General features: G+C 49.8%; 1 protein-coding gene across 5 annotated transcripts in view; it reads right to left on the bottom strand.

Annotated features, from left to right (window-relative positions):
• Positions 1-18: 18 nt before the first annotated feature.
• Positions 19-18,876, bottom strand: part of LTBP2 (latent transforming growth factor beta binding protein 2) — a 105,117-nt gene continuing 86,259 nt past the window's right edge. For 2 of the 5 annotated variants that reach the window (XM_079129735.1, XM_079129739.1), the window contains 18 exons: positions 17,058-17,177; positions 15,947-16,069; positions 15,594-15,719; positions 15,055-15,180; positions 14,062-14,184; positions 13,839-13,964; positions 13,255-13,377; positions 12,289-12,420; positions 11,882-12,007; positions 11,172-11,321; positions 10,259-10,450; positions 10,062-10,145; positions 9,094-9,222; positions 8,683-8,820; positions 8,434-8,601; positions 7,917-8,198; positions 6,538-6,687; positions 19-6,161 (listed from right to left, as the gene is read on the bottom strand). In XM_079129735.1, coding sequence (XP_078985861.1) covers positions 6,010-6,161; positions 6,538-6,687; positions 7,917-8,198; positions 8,434-8,601; positions 8,683-8,820; positions 9,094-9,222; positions 10,062-10,145; positions 10,259-10,450; positions 11,172-11,321; positions 11,882-12,007; positions 12,289-12,420; positions 13,255-13,377; positions 13,839-13,964; positions 14,062-14,184; positions 15,055-15,180; positions 15,594-15,719; positions 15,947-16,069; positions 17,058-17,177 — 2,570 coding nt within the window. In that variant the 3' untranslated portion in view covers positions 19-6,009. The remainder of the gene's footprint in view (positions 6,162-6,537; positions 6,688-7,916; positions 8,199-8,433; positions 8,602-8,682; positions 8,821-9,093; positions 9,223-10,061; positions 10,146-10,258; positions 10,451-11,171; positions 11,322-11,881; positions 12,008-12,288; positions 12,421-13,254; positions 13,378-13,838; positions 13,965-14,061; positions 14,185-15,054; positions 15,181-15,593; positions 15,720-15,946; positions 16,070-17,057; positions 17,178-18,876) is intronic. The other 3 variants (XM_079129736.1, XM_079129737.1, XM_079129738.1) reach the window with 3 other exon arrangements.

Genomic DNA, 18,876 nt, shown 5'->3' with positions numbered 1-18,876 from the left:
CTGACCTTGAACTTATGATTCTCCTGCCTTAGCCTCCCAAGTAGCTGGGATTACAGGTATGTGCCACAAATCTCAGCTCTCATTTCACCCATTATGAATGTGCTGCTGACATTTTCTTATTTTCTATGCAGCCCATTCACTATTTCCCAGTGATATTGTCATTGTCATATTCACAGATCTAGGATTCAAAAAACCATGAGCCCATCCTCCAGAAAACTTGGGCCAATCTATGATACCTGAATTACTTGAAAAATAGCCTCACTGCTCTGTATTCATACAGACATTTCAAGATCTGTGACCATTTAGTAATCGAATCCTTTTAGGATGTGTTGCTTTATCTGCCTTATGGTATAAAATGTCTTTGCTCATGCACAGCTGGAAGTGTCACTTCATTATGTAGCTAATAGAGATCATTTAAAAATTTTTAGAAATTTTTTTCTTATTCTACATGATAGTAGAATGTATTTCGACATACATATATGGAGTATAACTTCTCATTCTGGTTGTATATGATGTAGAATTATATCGGTAATACAATCATATATGCACATAGGATAGTAATGTCTGATTCATTCTACTATCTTTCCTATTCCCATTCCTCCTCCTTCCCTTCATTCCCCTTTGTCTAATCAAAAGACTTCTGTAATAGAGGTCTTTTTAAAGAGTGGGTTAACAGATGAAATGCAAACTGCCAAGTTAAATTTGAATTTCAGATGAACAAATTTTTTTGTGTCATTTAATCTTTGTAATATAAGTATGTCTCACTCTTATGTATGTCTACAATACATACATTTACGTGCTAAACATGGTAATCCTACTTTAGGGTCTCTAAAAGAAAAGATTTTAAACCACAAATCCCAGTGCATTTTAAAGTATTTGTGTAGGTATGCATTTAAATGGGTTATGGAGCTTAAAATAATTCTATTATGGTGCTAGGGGACCCAGAACAGTAAAGACAAAACTGAAAAAGAATTTGCACTACCATCACAACAAATAACTTTTTAATTTTTATTTTTTGACACCAGGGGATTGAACCCAGGGGCACTTTACCACTGAGCTACATCCCCAGTCCTTTTTATTTTTTATTTTGAGAAAGGGTCTTGTTAAATTGCTGAGAGTCTTGTTAAATTTCTGAGTGACCTCAAACTTGTGATCCTCTTGAATCAGTTTCCTGAGATGCTGGGATTACAGATGTGTACCACTGCACCCAGCTAACTAATAACTTTTTAATACAAATGTGGGGGAAAGCACAATCAGGTTGATTCTGGAAGAGTTACTGATTAAATCCATCTTTTGTTTGGGAGACTTAAAGTTTGTTATAGCAAAAATTTGTATTTCTGGACTGGATAGGAATTAAGGTCATCTAGTGTGAAAATTCACTATTAGAATAATGAAAATAGAGTAAATAGAAACAAAGTATCTGTGACTGAACCTTAGATATTTATGTGTAGGACAATCTAGACCTAGTGGAAAAAAACACTGTTACATGGTTAGAGGAAAGAAGGGGACTGTTGGAAACATGAGCAGATTTCTTAGCTATCCATGGAAGGAGGCAGGAAGGAACATACTGTGAAGTGTCTGTGTACACAAGTTACTAAGACACTGAGAATGAGAACTAATTGCTGCTAACACTTGGGCCTAATAACATTTTCAGTTCAGATTACTTAAGTACTTTCATCATCCTTATAAAGAGATGTTGCTACATTTAAAATGAACCTATTCTTCCAGAACATTGTTTTTGGCCTTCTTTTTTTTTTTTTTTTTTGGACCAGGGATTGAACCCAGGGGTTCTTTACAGAGCCACATTCCCAGCCCTTTTTATTTATTTATTTTTTTGAGACAGGGTCTTGCTAAGCTGTTGAGTTTGGTTTTGAACTTGTGATCCTCTTGCCTCATCCTCCTGAGTTGCTTGGATTACAACTGGCTGTGGGTTATTTATTGCTTTGGTGGTTTTAAAACTCCTGAGCACAAGCATAACAGCTTTAGTTGCTAAATATATACTCCATTAATTTGTAGTGGTCAACTGGGCAAAAACAAGGCCTCTTAGACTGCAGAAGCCTATATGTGAGTGCCTACTGTTAATGGAAGAAGTAGAATTTGGGGTTAGAATGTAGTGGCTTTGGGAGATGTCACTTTAGTTCACACTGACAGTCCATGGGGAAACTGGAAGTGAAACAAGAAGTCTTTGTTGGGAGTGGGGTGGCTTAAGAAGACAGGGCAAGGGGAAATGACAGCAGCAAGGGGACAGTGGGCCATTTGCTTGGACTAAACATCATGCTAAACAATTTTAGTGTCCTCTGCAGGCCCTTTCTGACCAGTTGCCCTCTTCCTGGCAGGCCGTAAGGGCCAACAGACATTTTCACAATTTTTGCTCATTGTGTAAATTCATTTAGGAAATCTTTATATTCTTCCTTTGTCAATCGAAAGATCTTTAGTCTTACCTGTTCTTCCAAGAGGAGGTTGTCAAGGCCTTATTTGTTATGGAATTGGCTCTATTTAACGTTGTATGCAAATGACTGGGCATCATGTTCCATCTTCCTCCCTCCCCGCCTTTTTTTTGGAGTGCTGAGAATTGAACCCAGGGCCTCATGCATGCTAGGCAATACTCACCCTGTCTTTTCTTTGGCAAACACCATCTTAATTGCAAGAACCAAAGAAGACAAAGGGACATCTACCAGGCATGATGGTACGTATATGTAGTCCCAATGACTCAGAAGGCTGAGGTGGGAGTATCCCAAGTGTTTGAGGTCAGCCTTGGTAACTTAGTGAGACCTTGTCTCAAAAATAAAAAAGTCTGGGGTTATAACTCAGTGGTAGAGCATCCCTAGGTTAAATCCCCAGTACCAAAAACAAAACAAAAATCCAGGGAAGGGGCTGGGACTGTAGCTCAGTGGTAGAGCACTTGCCTCGCATGTGTGAGGCACTAGGTTTGATCCTCAGCACCACATAAAATTAAATAAAGATATCGTGTCCACATACAACTAAAAAAAAATTTAAACAATATAAAAAAAAAAAAATCCAGGGAATTCTGAGTCTGCTTTATGTTCTGGTTCAAAGATTGGGGCCTCTTGGTTAATCTTGTTATGGAATCACATTCTTCAGTTATGTGAGGAAAGTGACCAGTGGTATGTAAACTATACTCTTAGTTTCTTTTTATGGGAATGTTGACTGAATTCAAGGGATACAGAGGAAACCTGTTCAAAAGAAAGAAGAGATTGGGAAGAATTTTAAAGGAAGTGTCCTGAAATATACTTTTAACTTTCTTCTGAGAATTGAGTCCTGTTCTATTGTTATGAAGCATCAGAGTGGAGGACCAACACTTGGCAGATGCAATCAGGTATAACAAATGGATAAGCAGCTTTATTTAAAAATATTTTATTTTTGAATAAGTAATACACGTACAAATTCAAAAAGACACAAAAGGGGATACAGTGGAAAGTGTTCCATTACGGTACCTGGCCATCCTGTCACCCTCCCCACCAACTACCATTGTTTCTAAGAATTTATCCCAGAGATGTAATCCCATAGATAAAACGTGAAATAACATGTGCCCAAGGATATCCATTACAGCATTATTAGCAAAAGATGGGAAACAATGGAAATATCTTTTGATGAGTCAATGATTAATTATGGTTTATCCATTCAATGGAATAGTATTCAGCTATAAAATAGAATCAGACAGGTCTTTATTTGCAAACATAAAGCGGAAGAAGCAAAGTGCAGAACAGCCTGCATAGTATGCCATTTAAGTTTTTTAATAAGAGGAATTCCATGTGTGTGCATGCAGTATGTCTACAATAGGCGGGACGGGTTGGAGGGCAGTGGGAACAGCATTTAGGAAGGCACAGTGCCAACGGTATATTTGAGGAATGGTAAGTTCTCTGAGTGATGGGGTGAAGGTGGAGAGGCAAGGATAAGACAGACAGCTGTTCATTTCTCTTTCCTCTTTAGACAAATAGCATGTTACACACTTATATAACCTCCCTTTTCCCTGGATATCTTTCTTGTTGAGGCAATTTGTTTTTTGTTTTTAGGTTTCCAGAGCAATTGTTTTAAATCTTTTGCTACTACAAATAATGCTGTAATAAATAACTTGTCATTTCACATTTGGTGAGAATATATCTGAAGCTTAAATTTCTAGAAGTGAAATTACTGGATCAGAGTTAGTGCTATTATAATTTTGAAAGACACTGCCATATTGTCCTCTTCATAGGTTGTACCAATTTGTACTTCCATCAGCTATCATGGTATGTTTCCCCAGATGCTTGTCAACTAAGAGTCTTAACATTTAACTTTTTGATCTTTGCCAATATTTTTAAAAAGGTCCCTCGCTGCATTTTCAGTTTCTTTTATTATAAAGGAAAGAATACTTTCACATGTTTAAGAATCATTTATTTTTGTTTAAAACAACTAGTATAGTGATCTAGAGCAAATTTGTTTTTCTGTCTCAATTTCCTCATCTGTAAATTGGGGATGAAAATAGAAGGTAGCATTGTTAGATGATTAAGTGAAATTTATGCCCAGCACTCAACACAGTGCCTGCATGTGGCAAGCGTTCAATAAATTATTGTGTGATAGCTGACAATCAGAGCAGCAGGTAGGACAGACAGATTAAATTAAGAAAGTAGCATTCATCTCTATGTCCGGTCACATGCAGCCGTGGTCAGTTACATTGCCATTATCAGAGAAATGCAGTCAGAGTTGTCCTTGGCTTGGAATAGTGAAGAACTTTTTCCCTTTGGAACCCATTGATAGGCATTTGCCAGAGCTGGTCATAGGTAGGCACAGTCTTATATCTAACATTTTGACTTAGCCAACATAATAAAGAAAGTTGGTCTAATATGAAATAAAAAACAGAAGAGCCAGATGTACATTTTTTCTTTTTTTTTTTTTTAATTCCACCATGGTTCTGAACTCCCAGCTATCCCAGGTTGGAGCCCTGCAAACTCAGGGATTCTGGACATTCATTTTCTGAAGGGGAAGAAGCCAAGGGGCCTCTGAGTAGGGAGGAGAAACAAAACAGAAATCTGACTTCCGCTGAACCTGACCGCACCAGAAAATAGACCTTTTTATTTGTAAGAAGATTAAACTGATTTTCACAAAAAGAGAGCCCTGAAGAGATTTGTTTCCTGGAAGAAATGTACATATTTAATAAAAGTCTTTGGAGATGGATCCTCTGTCTTGTGGCAGCCCTTGCTGCTGGTGCGCAGGGGCCATCACTGGGTGGATTCTGAATATTTATTTACCCCAAACTAGGATTTTCTTTAGATTTGCAATGAAGCCTTGACTCCCTCTTCCATACTGACTCTCATATTTTCCATGTGGCCCTCCTGCAGCTTTCTCTGGCTCTTTGCCTCTCTTCACTTGTGTCTCCTACACTCAGCAAGCTAATACCAGTCTTGCTTCTTTGAGATGAGGGTGTCTTCTGCCCCTCCTTGGGACCACAGAACTGGCTACAGGATGGAGTTGTGGCAAAATCAGGGCCCAGAGCAGGTGGCTAGGTGGAGGTGACAGTTTTGAGAGGGGGCATTAGAGTCATCCCCCACTCTCCCAAACCCTTTCTTGTACCACAGATTCTGAAGGACCCTTCAGGGCAGATGTAGCCTCTGTCCTAGTTGTGGAATCATCGGTTGTGGATCATGGCTGGAAAGGGGTGTCTGCAGTATGAGGCCATCAGACCTTGCATGTTTGCACAACCTGGATTGGGAGGTGAATGACAGCTGTCCTTTGATAAGCATCCCATAGCAAGGCCAAGCTAGGTGGTGTGCTGGGCCTCTGGGCCAGTGGCTGAAGCATTAAAGTGGTGGTGTCTGAGCCAAGCAAGGGCATGGAGGCAGTGGTGGAAGCTCACAGCCAAAGCCTAGGCTGGGAGAGATGAAAGCAGGCAAGGCTGTCGGAGCCAGGCTGAGGGCCCCAGCCTGATATGGCATCTTCCCAGCTAGGAAAGCATCCTCAAGGCCCCTGCCTATGGCTGGAGGCCATTTCCAGGTAGCTGCCCACACTGACCCCTTAGTGCAACTCCTTAGCAGCACAGTGTGGGGGATCTGCCTCTGCCACATATCCTGGGGAGCAGTGACAACGGTAGGAACCCTCCGTGTTCTCGCAGTGACCATGGGCGCAGAGCGCAGCAGGCCCGTTCAAGTCATCACACTCATTCACATCTAAGAAAAAGGGGAAGGAGAAAGCTGAAGGGTGCCTTCTGCCCTCTGGTCACTAAGCCCTGGCCCCTGCTCCACAATGGAATCCTGGTGTGACAGAGGCCAAGTCACCTCCCCAAACCAAACAACTCAAGGACAAAAAGCAGGAGGCAGTGACCTCACAGTGTGCCCAAGACCTTGCCCTCTACCTTTTATCTAGCAACCTCCATGCAAGAGCTTCACAGGCACACCATGAACCTTCCTCTGGCTTTCTCACCCCCTGGCTTGAAGCCGGGCACCCCACTAGGGGGCAGCAGCGGATCTCCCAGCCATCCCAAGTGCAGTCCTGTGTCTGTGGGCAGGGAGCGGTCTCACTTATCCATCAGGATCCTAAACTTACCCACACAGGCCATGTGGGCTGCATCCAGCTGGAAGCCCTCAAAGCAGTCGCAGGTGTAACCCTCCCGCACGCGTACGCAGCGGCCATTCTCACAGCCATTCAGGATGCCGCACTCTTCTGCCTGAAGCCCTTCGAAGGCGGCTTGGGATTCTGGCAGGAAGGAGTGAGAGGGAAGCTGAGGCCCCGTGTCCAGACTCCAACCTCAGCCCTGTGACAAAGGCTGTCCCTGTTGATCACGGGGATGGGTTGGGCTGGGAGGTCATAAAATTCCCATAGAAAGGTGCTAAAGAAAAAGGCCATACTCAGGTCGTTTAGGTGGGAGAAAACTGAGGGCTCCAAGAAGGTTGGGACGCCCTGTTTTCACAAGTGGGCTCCTGACCACTGAGCTACATCCCTAGTCCTTTAAAAAAATTTTTATTTTGAGATAGGGTCTTGCTGAATTGCTGAGGCTGGCCTTGAACTTGTGATCCTCTACCTCAGTCTCTGGAGTTTCTGGGATTATAGGCGTGTACCACCACACCCAGTAGTTGGGTATTTCTATATAATTTTTGGGTTTGGTATGTGGGGAGGTGTTTTTAAGAGTTTTACTTCTTTTTTTTTTTTTTTTTTTTTTTTTTTTTTTTTTTTTATGGGGAGAGTGGCAGCAGGGGGGCCTCAGTCAACACAAGTAAGACTCCTCCCTGATCTGCCTTACCCCTTTTCTTTATTTTATTCATTTATTTATATGTGGTGCTGAGAATCAAATCCAGTGCCTCACACATGCTAGGCAAGTGCTCTACCACTGGGCCACAACCCCAGCCCCCTTATCCCTTTTCGTTAAGCACCTCCCACTCCCTGAACAAAACCCATCCTGCCTGGCTGGGTGGTCCTAATCAGTCTGATGTGATGGCTGTGCCTGTGGTGTGTACTGTGTCCAGGCGCAGGTGCCAGGCCTGACTTCCTCATGAGGATCCAAGGCCTGAGTCCTGGGGCAGCCACCATTCACTAACTTGAGGCAGGGAGTCACCACTGTGGACTTTTAAAGTCATTAGAAATCCTTAATTCTCATTTCAGGTCACAAATTTGAATGCCAGGCTTCCTTAGAGCAGCTGTTCTATATCATGTAAGTGGTGTGGAGGGACAACAGACCTGAGCATACCCGCTTTCTCTCTACTCCCACAAGGAAGCTTTTGAAGCTCGGGCAATGTCCTATACCTGTGTCCCTGTGCTAGTTCACTGGGAATTGGTAGAATCTGACCAGGGTATTTGGGTCTTGAGTGACCTGCGGCTTGGCAAATCATTCCCCTTCTCTAGCCTCACCCTGCTGGCAATATAATTGGAGGAGATGAAAGGGAAACAGCCTCAGTGTCTGCCTCTTTCCTCTTTTTGCAACAACATACCTGGATGACTGGCCATGTAGTGAGGCTGGAGTTGAGATGGCTGCAGAGGAGACTCAAGGACTGGTGTGAGGTCCCCCAGGTGGCTGGCCATGTTAGGGAATGGGGGCTCAGGCATGATGTCCTCAGGGCCCAGGTAGTTGTAGAAAGGGGCACTGTCTGAGCCATAGAGGCCATAGTTCAGGTCATCTGGACCTGGGCCGTACTCATAGCCAGGCCGGAAGTGGATTCCAGCTTCCCGCTCTGCCTCAATCCGGGCCACGTTGCACAGCTGAGCATAGACCTCTTTCAGGGAAGATGGAGAAAGGAAGCTGGGCTAGCTAAAGCCTGGTGGGCTAGTTCACCTGGCCCACTCCCCAGGAGATAGGGAACTGGTGGGGACACGTGACTCCTGGGAGTTCCTGGCATGCTCCCCCTCCCACCTCTGTTTTCAAAGAGCAATGTAAGACAAGGCCACTGATCTGATTGCCTGCTCCTCCCTTTCCAGGACTGGGCCCAGCCCTGCAGGTGTCCCCCATACCAGAGCTCCTTGGGGGACACAGAGCACACTGCTGGCTCCAGGCCTCGCCATCCTGGCAGCAGCATTCCGTGTAGGTTGTGCGGTGTCCTCTCAGGGGTTGGCTGCACACATCATTGGTGACTTTTTTCCAGCAGATGTCCATGTGGATGTCATGGTCTGGGAGGTCCTCTAGGTGTCACAGGGCCCAGGGACACATGAGCTTCTCAGCCTAGGCCCCGCCCCCTGCTGCCCTCACCTGAGGCCACTCACCTGTGCTGCTGGTGCTGTTCATGCAGCGCTGCCCACTGAGGTCCAGGGTGAGCGGGGGACTGCAGAAGCAGTGGAAGGAGCCTTCTGTGTTCACGCACTCGCCGTTCTCACAGGCCATGTCCTGGCACTCATTGTGATCTGTGGTGGCAGGAGAGGTGTGGCAGGGCCAAGGTGGCCTGTCCATGGACTACATTCATGGAAGAGGGTTTGCCTGTGGCTGATCCTGAAGATCTCTCTCCCCGATCCAGTCCAACCTGGGAGGCCCCTCCCCAGGGACAATTGCTGCTGGCCCTGAGCTCTCCTCACCTCAGACCTGCCTGCAATGGGCATCTTCCCCAGGAAGAGGTCCCCCAGCAAGAGGGGGACTGGCCAGCAGGGGCTCGGGGTGGGAGGGGCCGTGCGTGTCCTCACCCTCACACATCCGGCGGGAGATGTTGTAGTGGTAGCCGGGATTGCACAAGCAGATGTAGCCAGGCACCGTGTTGAGGCACCGGCCATTTTGGCAGAGAGTAGGCCCAAACATCCCACACTCGTCGGCATCTGTGGGAGGGCAGAGCTGAGGTGAGAGGACAGGGAGAGGCAGGATCAGGTGGTACTTGAGGCCAGGGGCTTGAAGCTGGCCTGTCTGGGTTTGAATCCTGGCCCTGCCCTGTTTGAGTTGGGTGACTGGGCAAATCGCTTCAGTTCTCCTTAGTTTCCTCTTTTGCTTGTCATGAGGATTAAAAGGTGCTAGTGTACTTAAGGTGTTTAAAATAGTGCTCGGCACATAGCAAGCACTCAAGCTACTTTTGGCGCTGTGGTGCTCAATGGTGGAGCTGCTGCCTTGCATGCTTGAGGCCCTGAGTTTGATGCCCCAGGACAACACACACACACACACACACACACACACACACACACACACACAGAGGCTATTTCTGTTTCTATTATTTCCTTCTCAGGCCTGGCTTCAGGCCTTAGGCACTGAGGGCTCAATACCTGAAACTCCCCTTTGGGGATATGGGCTATGCCAAGTTTCTGGCTTTGTCAATGGGGCCAGGGACACGGGGCACTGTGTCTGGCTTCCATACAGCAGTACACTCGCTCTGTCCCTGTGTTCATAAACAGGCAGGTAAGGGTTAGCCAAGGCGCCATAGTTGTTTCTGGAGGGTGCAGACTTGGGGAAGCAGGGAAACTGAGGCGAGGGTCATGTGGACACTCCAGGAGGAGCTTGGGTTAGAACTTCCAGCTGCAACCGCAGGGAGTCAGCCCTGGGACAAAAAAGATGGAAGCAACCAGGGAGGCCAGGGCTGGTTGCAGGACTTCCTTAGGGACCTCCTGGAGGACGAAAGTAGGGCCTAGTGTGGCAAAGAGAGTTTGGGGAGGTGTGTTGAGGTGGTTACCTGCATACATGGTCTGCCCAAACATCCAGGCTCCTTCCACAGGGATGTAGCCTTTACCACTGGGGCAGAGCTCGCTGAATTCAACTGCAGGGAGGCGTCCAAGCTCAGGGAGGGAAGGGATGTGCTCCCTTTTCCCTCCCCACTTTGTCACCCTGCAGAGCTGACCCGAACAGGATTTGGGACCCTTGGGGCTTTACCTGAGTCCTCAGATGGGCAGAGTTCACAGGCATGCCCCCACCTGACTCCCTCGGTGCAGCAGCACTCAGCCTGCGTGGAGTTGCGACCCAGGAGGCTGGAGCATGGCAGATGGCCATTCTGCCTGGAGTAGCACGCTGTGCGAATGGGGCCTGGAGCTCGGTCTCCTGTCGGGGCCTCAGGGATGCTCTGAGCTGTGCGTGTTAGATGCCCCTTTTTATTGTCAGTTCATCACCCTCCGAGTCGCCCCAGCCCTTGCCTGTATCTTTTAAATTCAACATTTGTACGGCGTCACAGTGTATGAAATGCTGTCATTGTTGTCTGCTCTCAAGGTCCAGGAGCGGACTCTGTTCCTTTCCCCTCCATGCTGGTGCACCCAATGGGCAGCCCTCCGATCCATTCTGCTCCACAGGTACCCAGCCCTTCCCACCCTTCCGTGTTCTTTGCAAGGTTATCCTTGCTTTCCCAAAGTCACTGAAGCCAGCTGACCCAGCCCAGCCTTGGTTGGTCGAGAGGGAAGGGGAGGAGGATAGTCCAGCTTAGCTCACTTTCAAACTTCCCCTCATCCCAAAGATTCATCCAGAGATGGATTTAGGGTCCCTCCAAGGCTCAATCTGAGGTCCCTGGGGCCACACTAAGTCAGTATCAGACCCTGAGCCTCCTCTAGGTGGCCCTGGTCCTACAGCCTGGATATTGCACACCCCACTGTCTTGGCTCCTGCAGCCCTTTTGCAACTACCCTGACTCCATTCCCAGCCTGCACCTGCAACACTGCCCAGTCCCCAACCTAGGCTCCCTCTCCGTAACTGGAGGCTAGAGGAGCGGATGCCTTTTATAAGGCAGAGAGTCATCATGGTAGATGACACAAGGGGGGGGGGGGGAGGGAGTGGTCCTGTCAGAGGTTCGCGGGTCTCACCTCCAGCCACCCGAGGGCGAGGGCGGCAGTGCCCCTCTTGTGCGTCATACTCTTCAAGGTCACTGGGGCAGAGGCACAGGAAGGAGCCTTCGACATTCTCACAGAGGGCAGCCCCACACACCGCCAGCATGAGCTCACACTCGTTCACGTCTGCCAGGCGTGAGGACAGGCTCATGGGCAGAGAAGAGGAAGCCCATGTGCCCTGTCCCTGACTCCAGCCCAGCCAGGCAGGTCCTCAGCCCCCCAAAGGAACCATGCTAGGCCTTGGCAGAAGAAGCAAAAGTGGGTATGAATTAGCAGAAAGGAGGGACAGATGGACAGAGGACATGGGAAGGAAGAGAGGGATGGCAGAAAGGGGTCACAGAAGGGCCAAAGAGGGGCCCACTGTGCATTCTCCAACGATGGCGCCTCTTGAGCCCCCGAGGTCTCTAGGGAAGAGGGAGTGGCCAGGGGGCACCTTCCTTCATGAGCTTGCTTTCATTGCCAGCCCAGCCAAGATGTCAGCTGGAGAGGGGACTTGAAATCTCTCTCCTCCTTGAGGCTTCCCTGGCCCGGCTTTGGGAACCTATCATGCAGCCAGCCATGAGCCCACAAATGATTCAGGAAGAGGGCCCTAGGGCTTCCTTTAAGGATAGTCACGACCCCTGGAGGTAAGAAGAACCCAATGGCCTTCCCTGGCCCAGACCTTGGGTGACCCGCAGGCTTCTCACCAACACAGTCCCAGCCTGAGGGCGAGGTCTCAAAGCCCTGGTCACAGAGGCAACGGAAGGAGCCGTCCGTGTTGTCACAGAAGCCATGGCTCCCGCACAGGGTATCATTGGCACACTCGTCTATGTCTGTGGGACAGCAAGGGCCAGGATAGAGGGTGTGTGTGTGTGTATGTGTGTTATCTGGTCCATTAACACTAAGATCTGTGAAAAGCAACCTCTGAACATGGGACGAGAAAACTCGACAGTAACATTCCTTTTTAATTTTTGTGTAAGCTGTGCTGTATGGAAAATATACAAACTTCAAACAGCTGTACAAACAGTGTCCTTGGGAGAAAGTCATTTCTAGCTCCATACAGGGGAAAAACAGATGTCCTCAGCCCTCCCACTCCGCCTCCACTCCTACTCACCAATGCAGTCTCCAGTTGGGGCCATGTAGAAGCCAGGCTGGCAGCCTTGGATGCAGCGGTAGGAGCCAGGGCTGTTCTCACACCTCCAGGCCCCACACACTGGCTCTCCGTTATCCTCACACTCATCAATGTCTGTCCCCAAAGCCATGAGAGGAGACAGATGTGGCCAGGTCACTGTTCTGGCCCCTCCTTATTGGCATTGCAACAAGGTCATGTCCCATAATCGCTGGAATCTTTGATCTGGTCCAATTTACTGTGCTTACCTCAACCCTGGAACAGCAAGTTCAGGGCAATTTCCTCCAACCCAGCAGGGCGAGCATATAGAAAGAGAACTGTCTACTATTTAGGAAGCACTGAGCCGGGGACCTGTAATCTCAGTGGCTTGTGAGACTGAGGCAGGAGGATTGGGGGGTCAAAGCCAGCTTCAGCAACTTAGCGAGGCACTTAGCTCAGTGAAACCCTAGGTCTCTAAATAAAAATACAAAATAGGGCTGGGGACGTGGCTCAGGGTTGAGTGTCCCTGGGTTCAATTCCCAGTACCAAAAAAAAAGGAAGCACTGAGCTCTCAGCCTTCAGCGACACTCCTTTGCCTCCATCCTGCTCCCCCATCTGTACCAGCAGAGCATGCAACCCTTCCATAGTGGGTCACAGGGAGCTGTCTTTGTATCTGTTTCCCGATTGTCTATAACTGTTTGCCTTAGTAAAGAAAATTGAACATAGCAGGTGTTTAATGTTGACTGACTCAATTTGGCCTTTAAAACTAGATTGTGTGCTCTGCCAGCACAAAAATTATGATTGTCTTCATTTTGTCAGCCTGGACAGTCCTGGAGCCAGCAGAGACTCAATAAATGCATTATCCTGGGATGATTAATCTGTGCAAAGTGCTCTGCTTCCCTGGAGCTGAGGACCAGATGGGGGTGGAGGTGAGCAACATCGGGCAGAGCCCCATCCACTCTGAATCCTTACCCACACACTCCCCATTCTCTGGGGAGGGCCGGAAGCCAGTTTCACACAGACAATCAAAGGAGCCCTCGGTGTTGACACAGTGTCCCCCCAAACACTGGTCTGTGGCTGCACACTCATCCACATCTAGAAAAGAGACACCTGTCAGCAGACCAGCCAATGGTCTCTTCCCTGTTATGACCCTGTTCTGCTTCCTCTAGGCCCCAAGTAGTCCATAAGTTGGCTACAGAGTGGCTCAGGGTAAGAAAGGGCTAGAAAATCCTAAGGAGAGTCCAGAGCTGGACATCAGAGATCAGGTTATGGGGAGAAGGCTGGAGCCAGGACTCTGTCAGGGGGCAAAGGGTGACAGAGAGTTTGGAGAGGGTGCGCCTGCTATAGACCTCACAGAGAGGCTCTGCCAAGAGGTTCCGAGTCCCTCCCTGCCCTCCCAGCTCCCACATCACTCCTTCTCTTCCATCCTCTCATGCTGCGTGCAGCCATGAGCATTTTATTTCATTTCAGCACAGGTATGCAGAAGGGCAAAGCCTCTGGGTAGCTTCTAGCACCCCTGGTCTTGGCCCCCAGACTCGGCCATGCTGGCTTCTCACCTTGGCAGCTGGTGCCTCCATCTGCGCTGGCAAAGCCAGGTGCACAGAGACAGAAGAAGGACCCGTGGCTGTTGAGGCACTCGCCACGGGGTGCACAGTAGGCCTCCCCTGCACACTCGTCCACATCTGCAGGGGAAAGATGGCAATGAGTGTCTCCAGAGTGTCCCCACCTCCCCATACACTCACTGTCTCAACCCTCAGTGGGGCCACTCGGGCCACTCACCCTCACACACAGTGCCATTGGCCAACCAGAAGCCTGGGGGACAGAGGCACTGATAGGAGCCAGGTGTGTTCTTGCACTCGCCTCCCAGGCAGCTGCTCTGGGTGTCTTCACACTCATCCACATCTGCAGGGCCACACAGGGGAGGGAGGCAGCTGATGGGGGCGCCTCCCAAGGCCAGGACTGCGGGGCAGGTTTCCAGAGGACCTATTGCCTGCCTGTGGGACCATCCTCCCTGCATAGGGCAGCTGGGAGAGGCTGGTGAGGGAGCAGCATCTCCTCCCCACACACTCCCCACTCTCTGGGGAGGGCTAGAAAACAGCCTCACACAGACATTGAAGGAGCCCTTGGTGTTGACACAGTCCCCCACACCTGCACTGGTCTGCGACTGCACGCTCATCCATATCTAGAAGGGAACCTGCTCTGACTAGGTTAATTCACCGCCTGCACTGCCCAGCAGCCCTGGCTGTGAGGGGGACAGAGGCACTGACAGGCCTCTGTCGCTGCTGAGCGGCCTCTGATTTCAATGAGTAGCAGTGGAAAACAAATGGGAAATGAATCAAGGTGACATACAGGGAACCTAAGAAGGTACCAGAAACTTGATTCTTAAAGTTGGCTCACAGATTGCCTGAGCAGGTCAATGTTCTCCAGCAGCCACCCTTACAGAGAACACTTAGGGAGTTCATCAGAGCGCAGATTCCAAAGGCCCCTTGAGCCTGCAGGGTGAGTCTAGGACAAGGCCCAGGAAGCTGCACCGTGAACCAGGCCCTCAGTGATGCTCATGCACACCGTAGCCTGTGAGCCAGCAGCTTACTGGCTCATAAGACCCAGGTCTGTGGTCACCTCTCTGACTTCCACTCCAGGAGGAAAGAGAATATGCGCCCCCAACCAGCCCACCATCCTGGTGGGCAGAGAGACCCCAGTTCCTTCTTGCTTGTAGAGGAGCAGGTGAATCCCCTGTATCCCAACTGTGCTTCCACACGAGGGGGCTCTTACCTTCACAGGTGCGGCCCTGGGGGCTGGGCCGGTACCCCTCACGGCAGTCCTTGCAGGAGAAGGAGCCCACAGTGTTGGTGCAGACTCCTGTCGGGCAGACTCCAGGGAAGGTGCATTCATCCAGGTCTGGCAGACAGACAGCCATAGCCAGGGATCCAGGAGGGCTTCCCCAGCCGGGGGGCCTCACCACATTCTGGCCCCTCTCCAAGCTTAGAGGACATTTGGGGCCTCTGGGGAAGGGCAGGCCCTGGCTGGGGGCCTTCTATATGTCAATCTCCATGTCTTTTCTCTAGATTGCTCCATGGGTAGTCTGACCTCAGCTTCCTGTGGTCTCTGTGACCTCTTCTTCCTCCCGTCCTCATCTCTGTACACATGAATTATGACAATAGACTCTCCCTTTGGGGCCAAGTCCCATTATAGGATCCTCTAGCCTAAGCTGGATCCTCCCTTACCCCAAGACTGGCCAGAAAATGGAGTGTTCTTTGGGAGGTAAGAAGACTGATATTCTGTCCCCTTGGCCACCACCTCCCCAGTGCTACCTTCACAAGCAGTGCCATCTTCATTCACCCAGTACCCGCTCTTGCAGGGCGAGCAGGTGAAGGAGCCCTCGGTGTTGAGGCAGAGGCCTGTGGGGCATGAGGCCCGGCTGGCACACTCGTCCACATCTGAAACAGACCATTGGGTCTGCCTGGGAATCTGCAGGGCAGACATGCCAGGACAGCCAGCCAGACAGGTGGGCAGGGATCGTGGAAAGCATAGGTCTTGGCAGGGATGTTTCAGGTCAGTGAGGTTAGGGATACATGATGGGGGTGGATGGGGGGGCACATACAGAGAAGAGGGAGCCACAGGCTGGATTCTCCTGTGAAGGAGGGAGGCTTCAGTATCTTTGTACCTTGGCAACCCTTCTCATCTGAGGTGACCTTGTAGCCATGCTCACAAAAGCATCTAAAGGAGCCTTCTAGGTTGATACACCTTCCATGCGTGCAGACCCCGGGATCCAGACACTCATTCACATCTGTGGGGTGAGAAGTCCAAGATGGCATGTGGGCCTCTCCTTCATGCAGTGGCTCTTGGCAGGCACAGAGCATTTCAATTGGAATCAGCCTTCAGAAGGGCTGAAGGCTACGAAGCCATGCTCCTTCATCCCACCTGCGCAGGGCAGGGTCCCCTCCCCACGAGCTCTCAACGCCATCTAGTAACACAGAGCACTCTACACATGTCCTAGAAAAAGGGACCAGGTCCCCCAGCCTTTGGGCTGTTCAGTCCATCTCAGGATACTTGGAATGAGGGGTCCAAGATTTACCTCACTGTGGGTCTGACCCTTTCCTACCTGCCATCAAACAACCCATGTTCCCAGCCTGACCACCAGCTTCAATAGGTGGGCGGGCAGTGTGGAGAGCGGCCAGAACATGCCTGGGTGGCTGTGGCAGTCTCAAGGGCCTGGGAAATGTCTGCCCTCTCCAGAGCCTCAAAGGATCTATTCAAAACAAAGTCTCTCCTGGCATTCTGAACCCTAGGCTCTTCTTGTGGGGGCTGAAGGGAAAGAGCATGCCCCCTCCTGCTGCCATGTAGCCTCTGGAGGCAGGAGGACAACCACTGTTTGCTGAGTGGTACTGTTTAGGCAGTGTGGTCATGCGAAGAGCAGAAGGGCCTGGCTGCCAGCTTTCCCCACCACTCAGTCTCATCCTGAGACCCTTGGGTTCCTCACCCCACCCCACAGGAGCCAGTCACAGAAGCTTCTGGGGCCTGGGGCTCTAGCTTTAGAACAGATGTGGCCAGGAAGCAGATGAGGCCTCCACCCTAGCTGATTCAGAGGGCAGAGCACCATAACTGAAGCCCACTCATGTCATGCTCAGGGTCATCTGGGAACCCAGCTAGGTCATGGAGGACAACTGCCTCCAAGCCACTTCCCTCTGCCCACCTCTTTCTCTCCCTGTGTGTGGGCTCAACCAGTAGTCCCAAGGCCGGATGGCCTTCTCAGTGCCTTGGCAAGCAGCCCTCACCTACGCAGCTCCCGCTTTGGCCCCTGTAGCCCTCCTCACAGGCCAGGCAAGTGTAGGAGCCAGGGGAGTTGATGCATCTCCCATCAGGGCAGGTGCCAGGGTGACGGCATTCATCAATATCTGTAAAACAATGGTCCCTCCTTCAGTCATCCCTGGGAACCGCAGGTCATGGGTGGCTCTGCGACACAATGGGTCCTTGACTCTGCCCTTGGTTGGGGAGAGAGATGTCAGTTTCTGCCTGGATGGAAACTTGGAAAAAATGAGAGATGCCCTGGGTTCCCAACTCCGCCTCCACCTCACACCCACTGTCTGGGAAAAAAGAGGGTTGGAAGAACTTAAAAATAAGAAAGGGAGACTCCCTGGGTGGATACAGTAGGTTGTGGTTGCCATTAGCTTGGGAGGGTCAGAGGGCTCTGTTTGTGAGCTGGACTCTGGGCTGGGCCTTCATATCTCCCTTGGTGAAGGCCTACTCCTTTACATAGATGACCATGACTGGCACTAGATGTGCTTGGCACAGCCACCAGTTGGACTGTTGCTACCCCTCCCAGACTAGATCACTAGAGGGGTAGTGGAATCAAAATTAACTTCCCAATCCCAGGAAATGAGGACCAAGACTAAAACTCCCATCTTGGATTTGGCCCAGACCAGCCTTGAGGCTGAGTTCAGACTGAAGGGGCAAAGCTGGCAAATCTTCTCTGCCAGAGAGGTGTCAGGCCTTTCTTCTAGCCAAAATCCTTAGGGATCCCACTCTGCTGAGATCCAAGGACATTAGACAGAAGGATGAGCCTGGGCACCAACCAGACAGGCAGAGGAAGAGGGGACCCAGGGAGGGAGAGTGACAGGAAGGAGGAGGAGGGAGATCCTTCCCCTAGAAGCTGAGTGCAGGCTTTTCCCCCAGTGACCTGGTATCCTGGGGAGTCTATTGTCAAGTTACCCAGGGGACCTGGAATGAGGTAGGGAAATCAGACCACAGTGACTCAACTCTGGGTTGAAACTATAAAAGGACATTCTGCTTCTCTGGCACAAATGTTGCAGCTCCTGGTCACAAGTGGTGACAGATTGGCCAAGTTCCAAAGAAAACAGGAGGATTTATCCTTCCTACATGGGTAATTGTCATTCTCTTGGAGGAAGTCGACCAGAGGCCCTACTTCCTGAAAGAAAGACCTACTCAGCAACACAGAGGAAATGCAGGAACAGGCCAAGGGGCAGAACACAGGCTTTCTTCTTAGAGACAAATGCCAGCAGCTAGTGCTGCAAAGGAGGACAGAGACCCTAAGATGGAGAGTGAAAATGAGTCTCCCCTGAGATTGTTTGACCTCCAGAAGTCAGGACACATCAAAGCCCTCTGTCCCAGGGGACTGAGACCCTTTCAAGTCCAAAGCTTGATCTTGAGGGTCCAGAAGAGGAAGACATACCCACAGGGCAGATGGTTATTCAGGTGAACATCAGCAAGGAAATGCAATTCCTAAGTGATCTTAGGGGATGCTAAGTTAAGACTCATCTCAGGAAAGGCAACCATGAGCTCAGCTATTCTAAGGGTCTCTGTAAAGATAAGATGGAAAGAATGAGAGAGAGATGGAGAGAATGAAGGACCCAGGACTGCTAATGTTGGCCACCCAGGAGAGAGCGTCCAGCTTCCATGGCCTGCTGGTCCTGGCTGAGGTTGCTGAAGGAGGAGGCACAAAGCCATTGGGAAGTGATCCCCGCTTCAAGGATGCAAGACTTCGGGAATAAAGAGAAAGAAATTGAGACAAAGATTCTTCTAAGTCCACATTGAGAAAAAATGAAATTTTTTGATCTCTCTTTTAGGAACCAGGCA

Source organism: Sciurus vulgaris (assembly GCF_902686455.1).
Source record: "Sciurus vulgaris genome assembly, chromosome: 2".
NCBI lineage: Eukaryota > Metazoa > Chordata > Mammalia > Rodentia > Sciuridae > Sciurus > Sciurus vulgaris.
The sequence above is the reverse complement of the archived record's forward strand: the minus strand, read 5'-3'. Positions and strand labels throughout refer to the sequence as shown.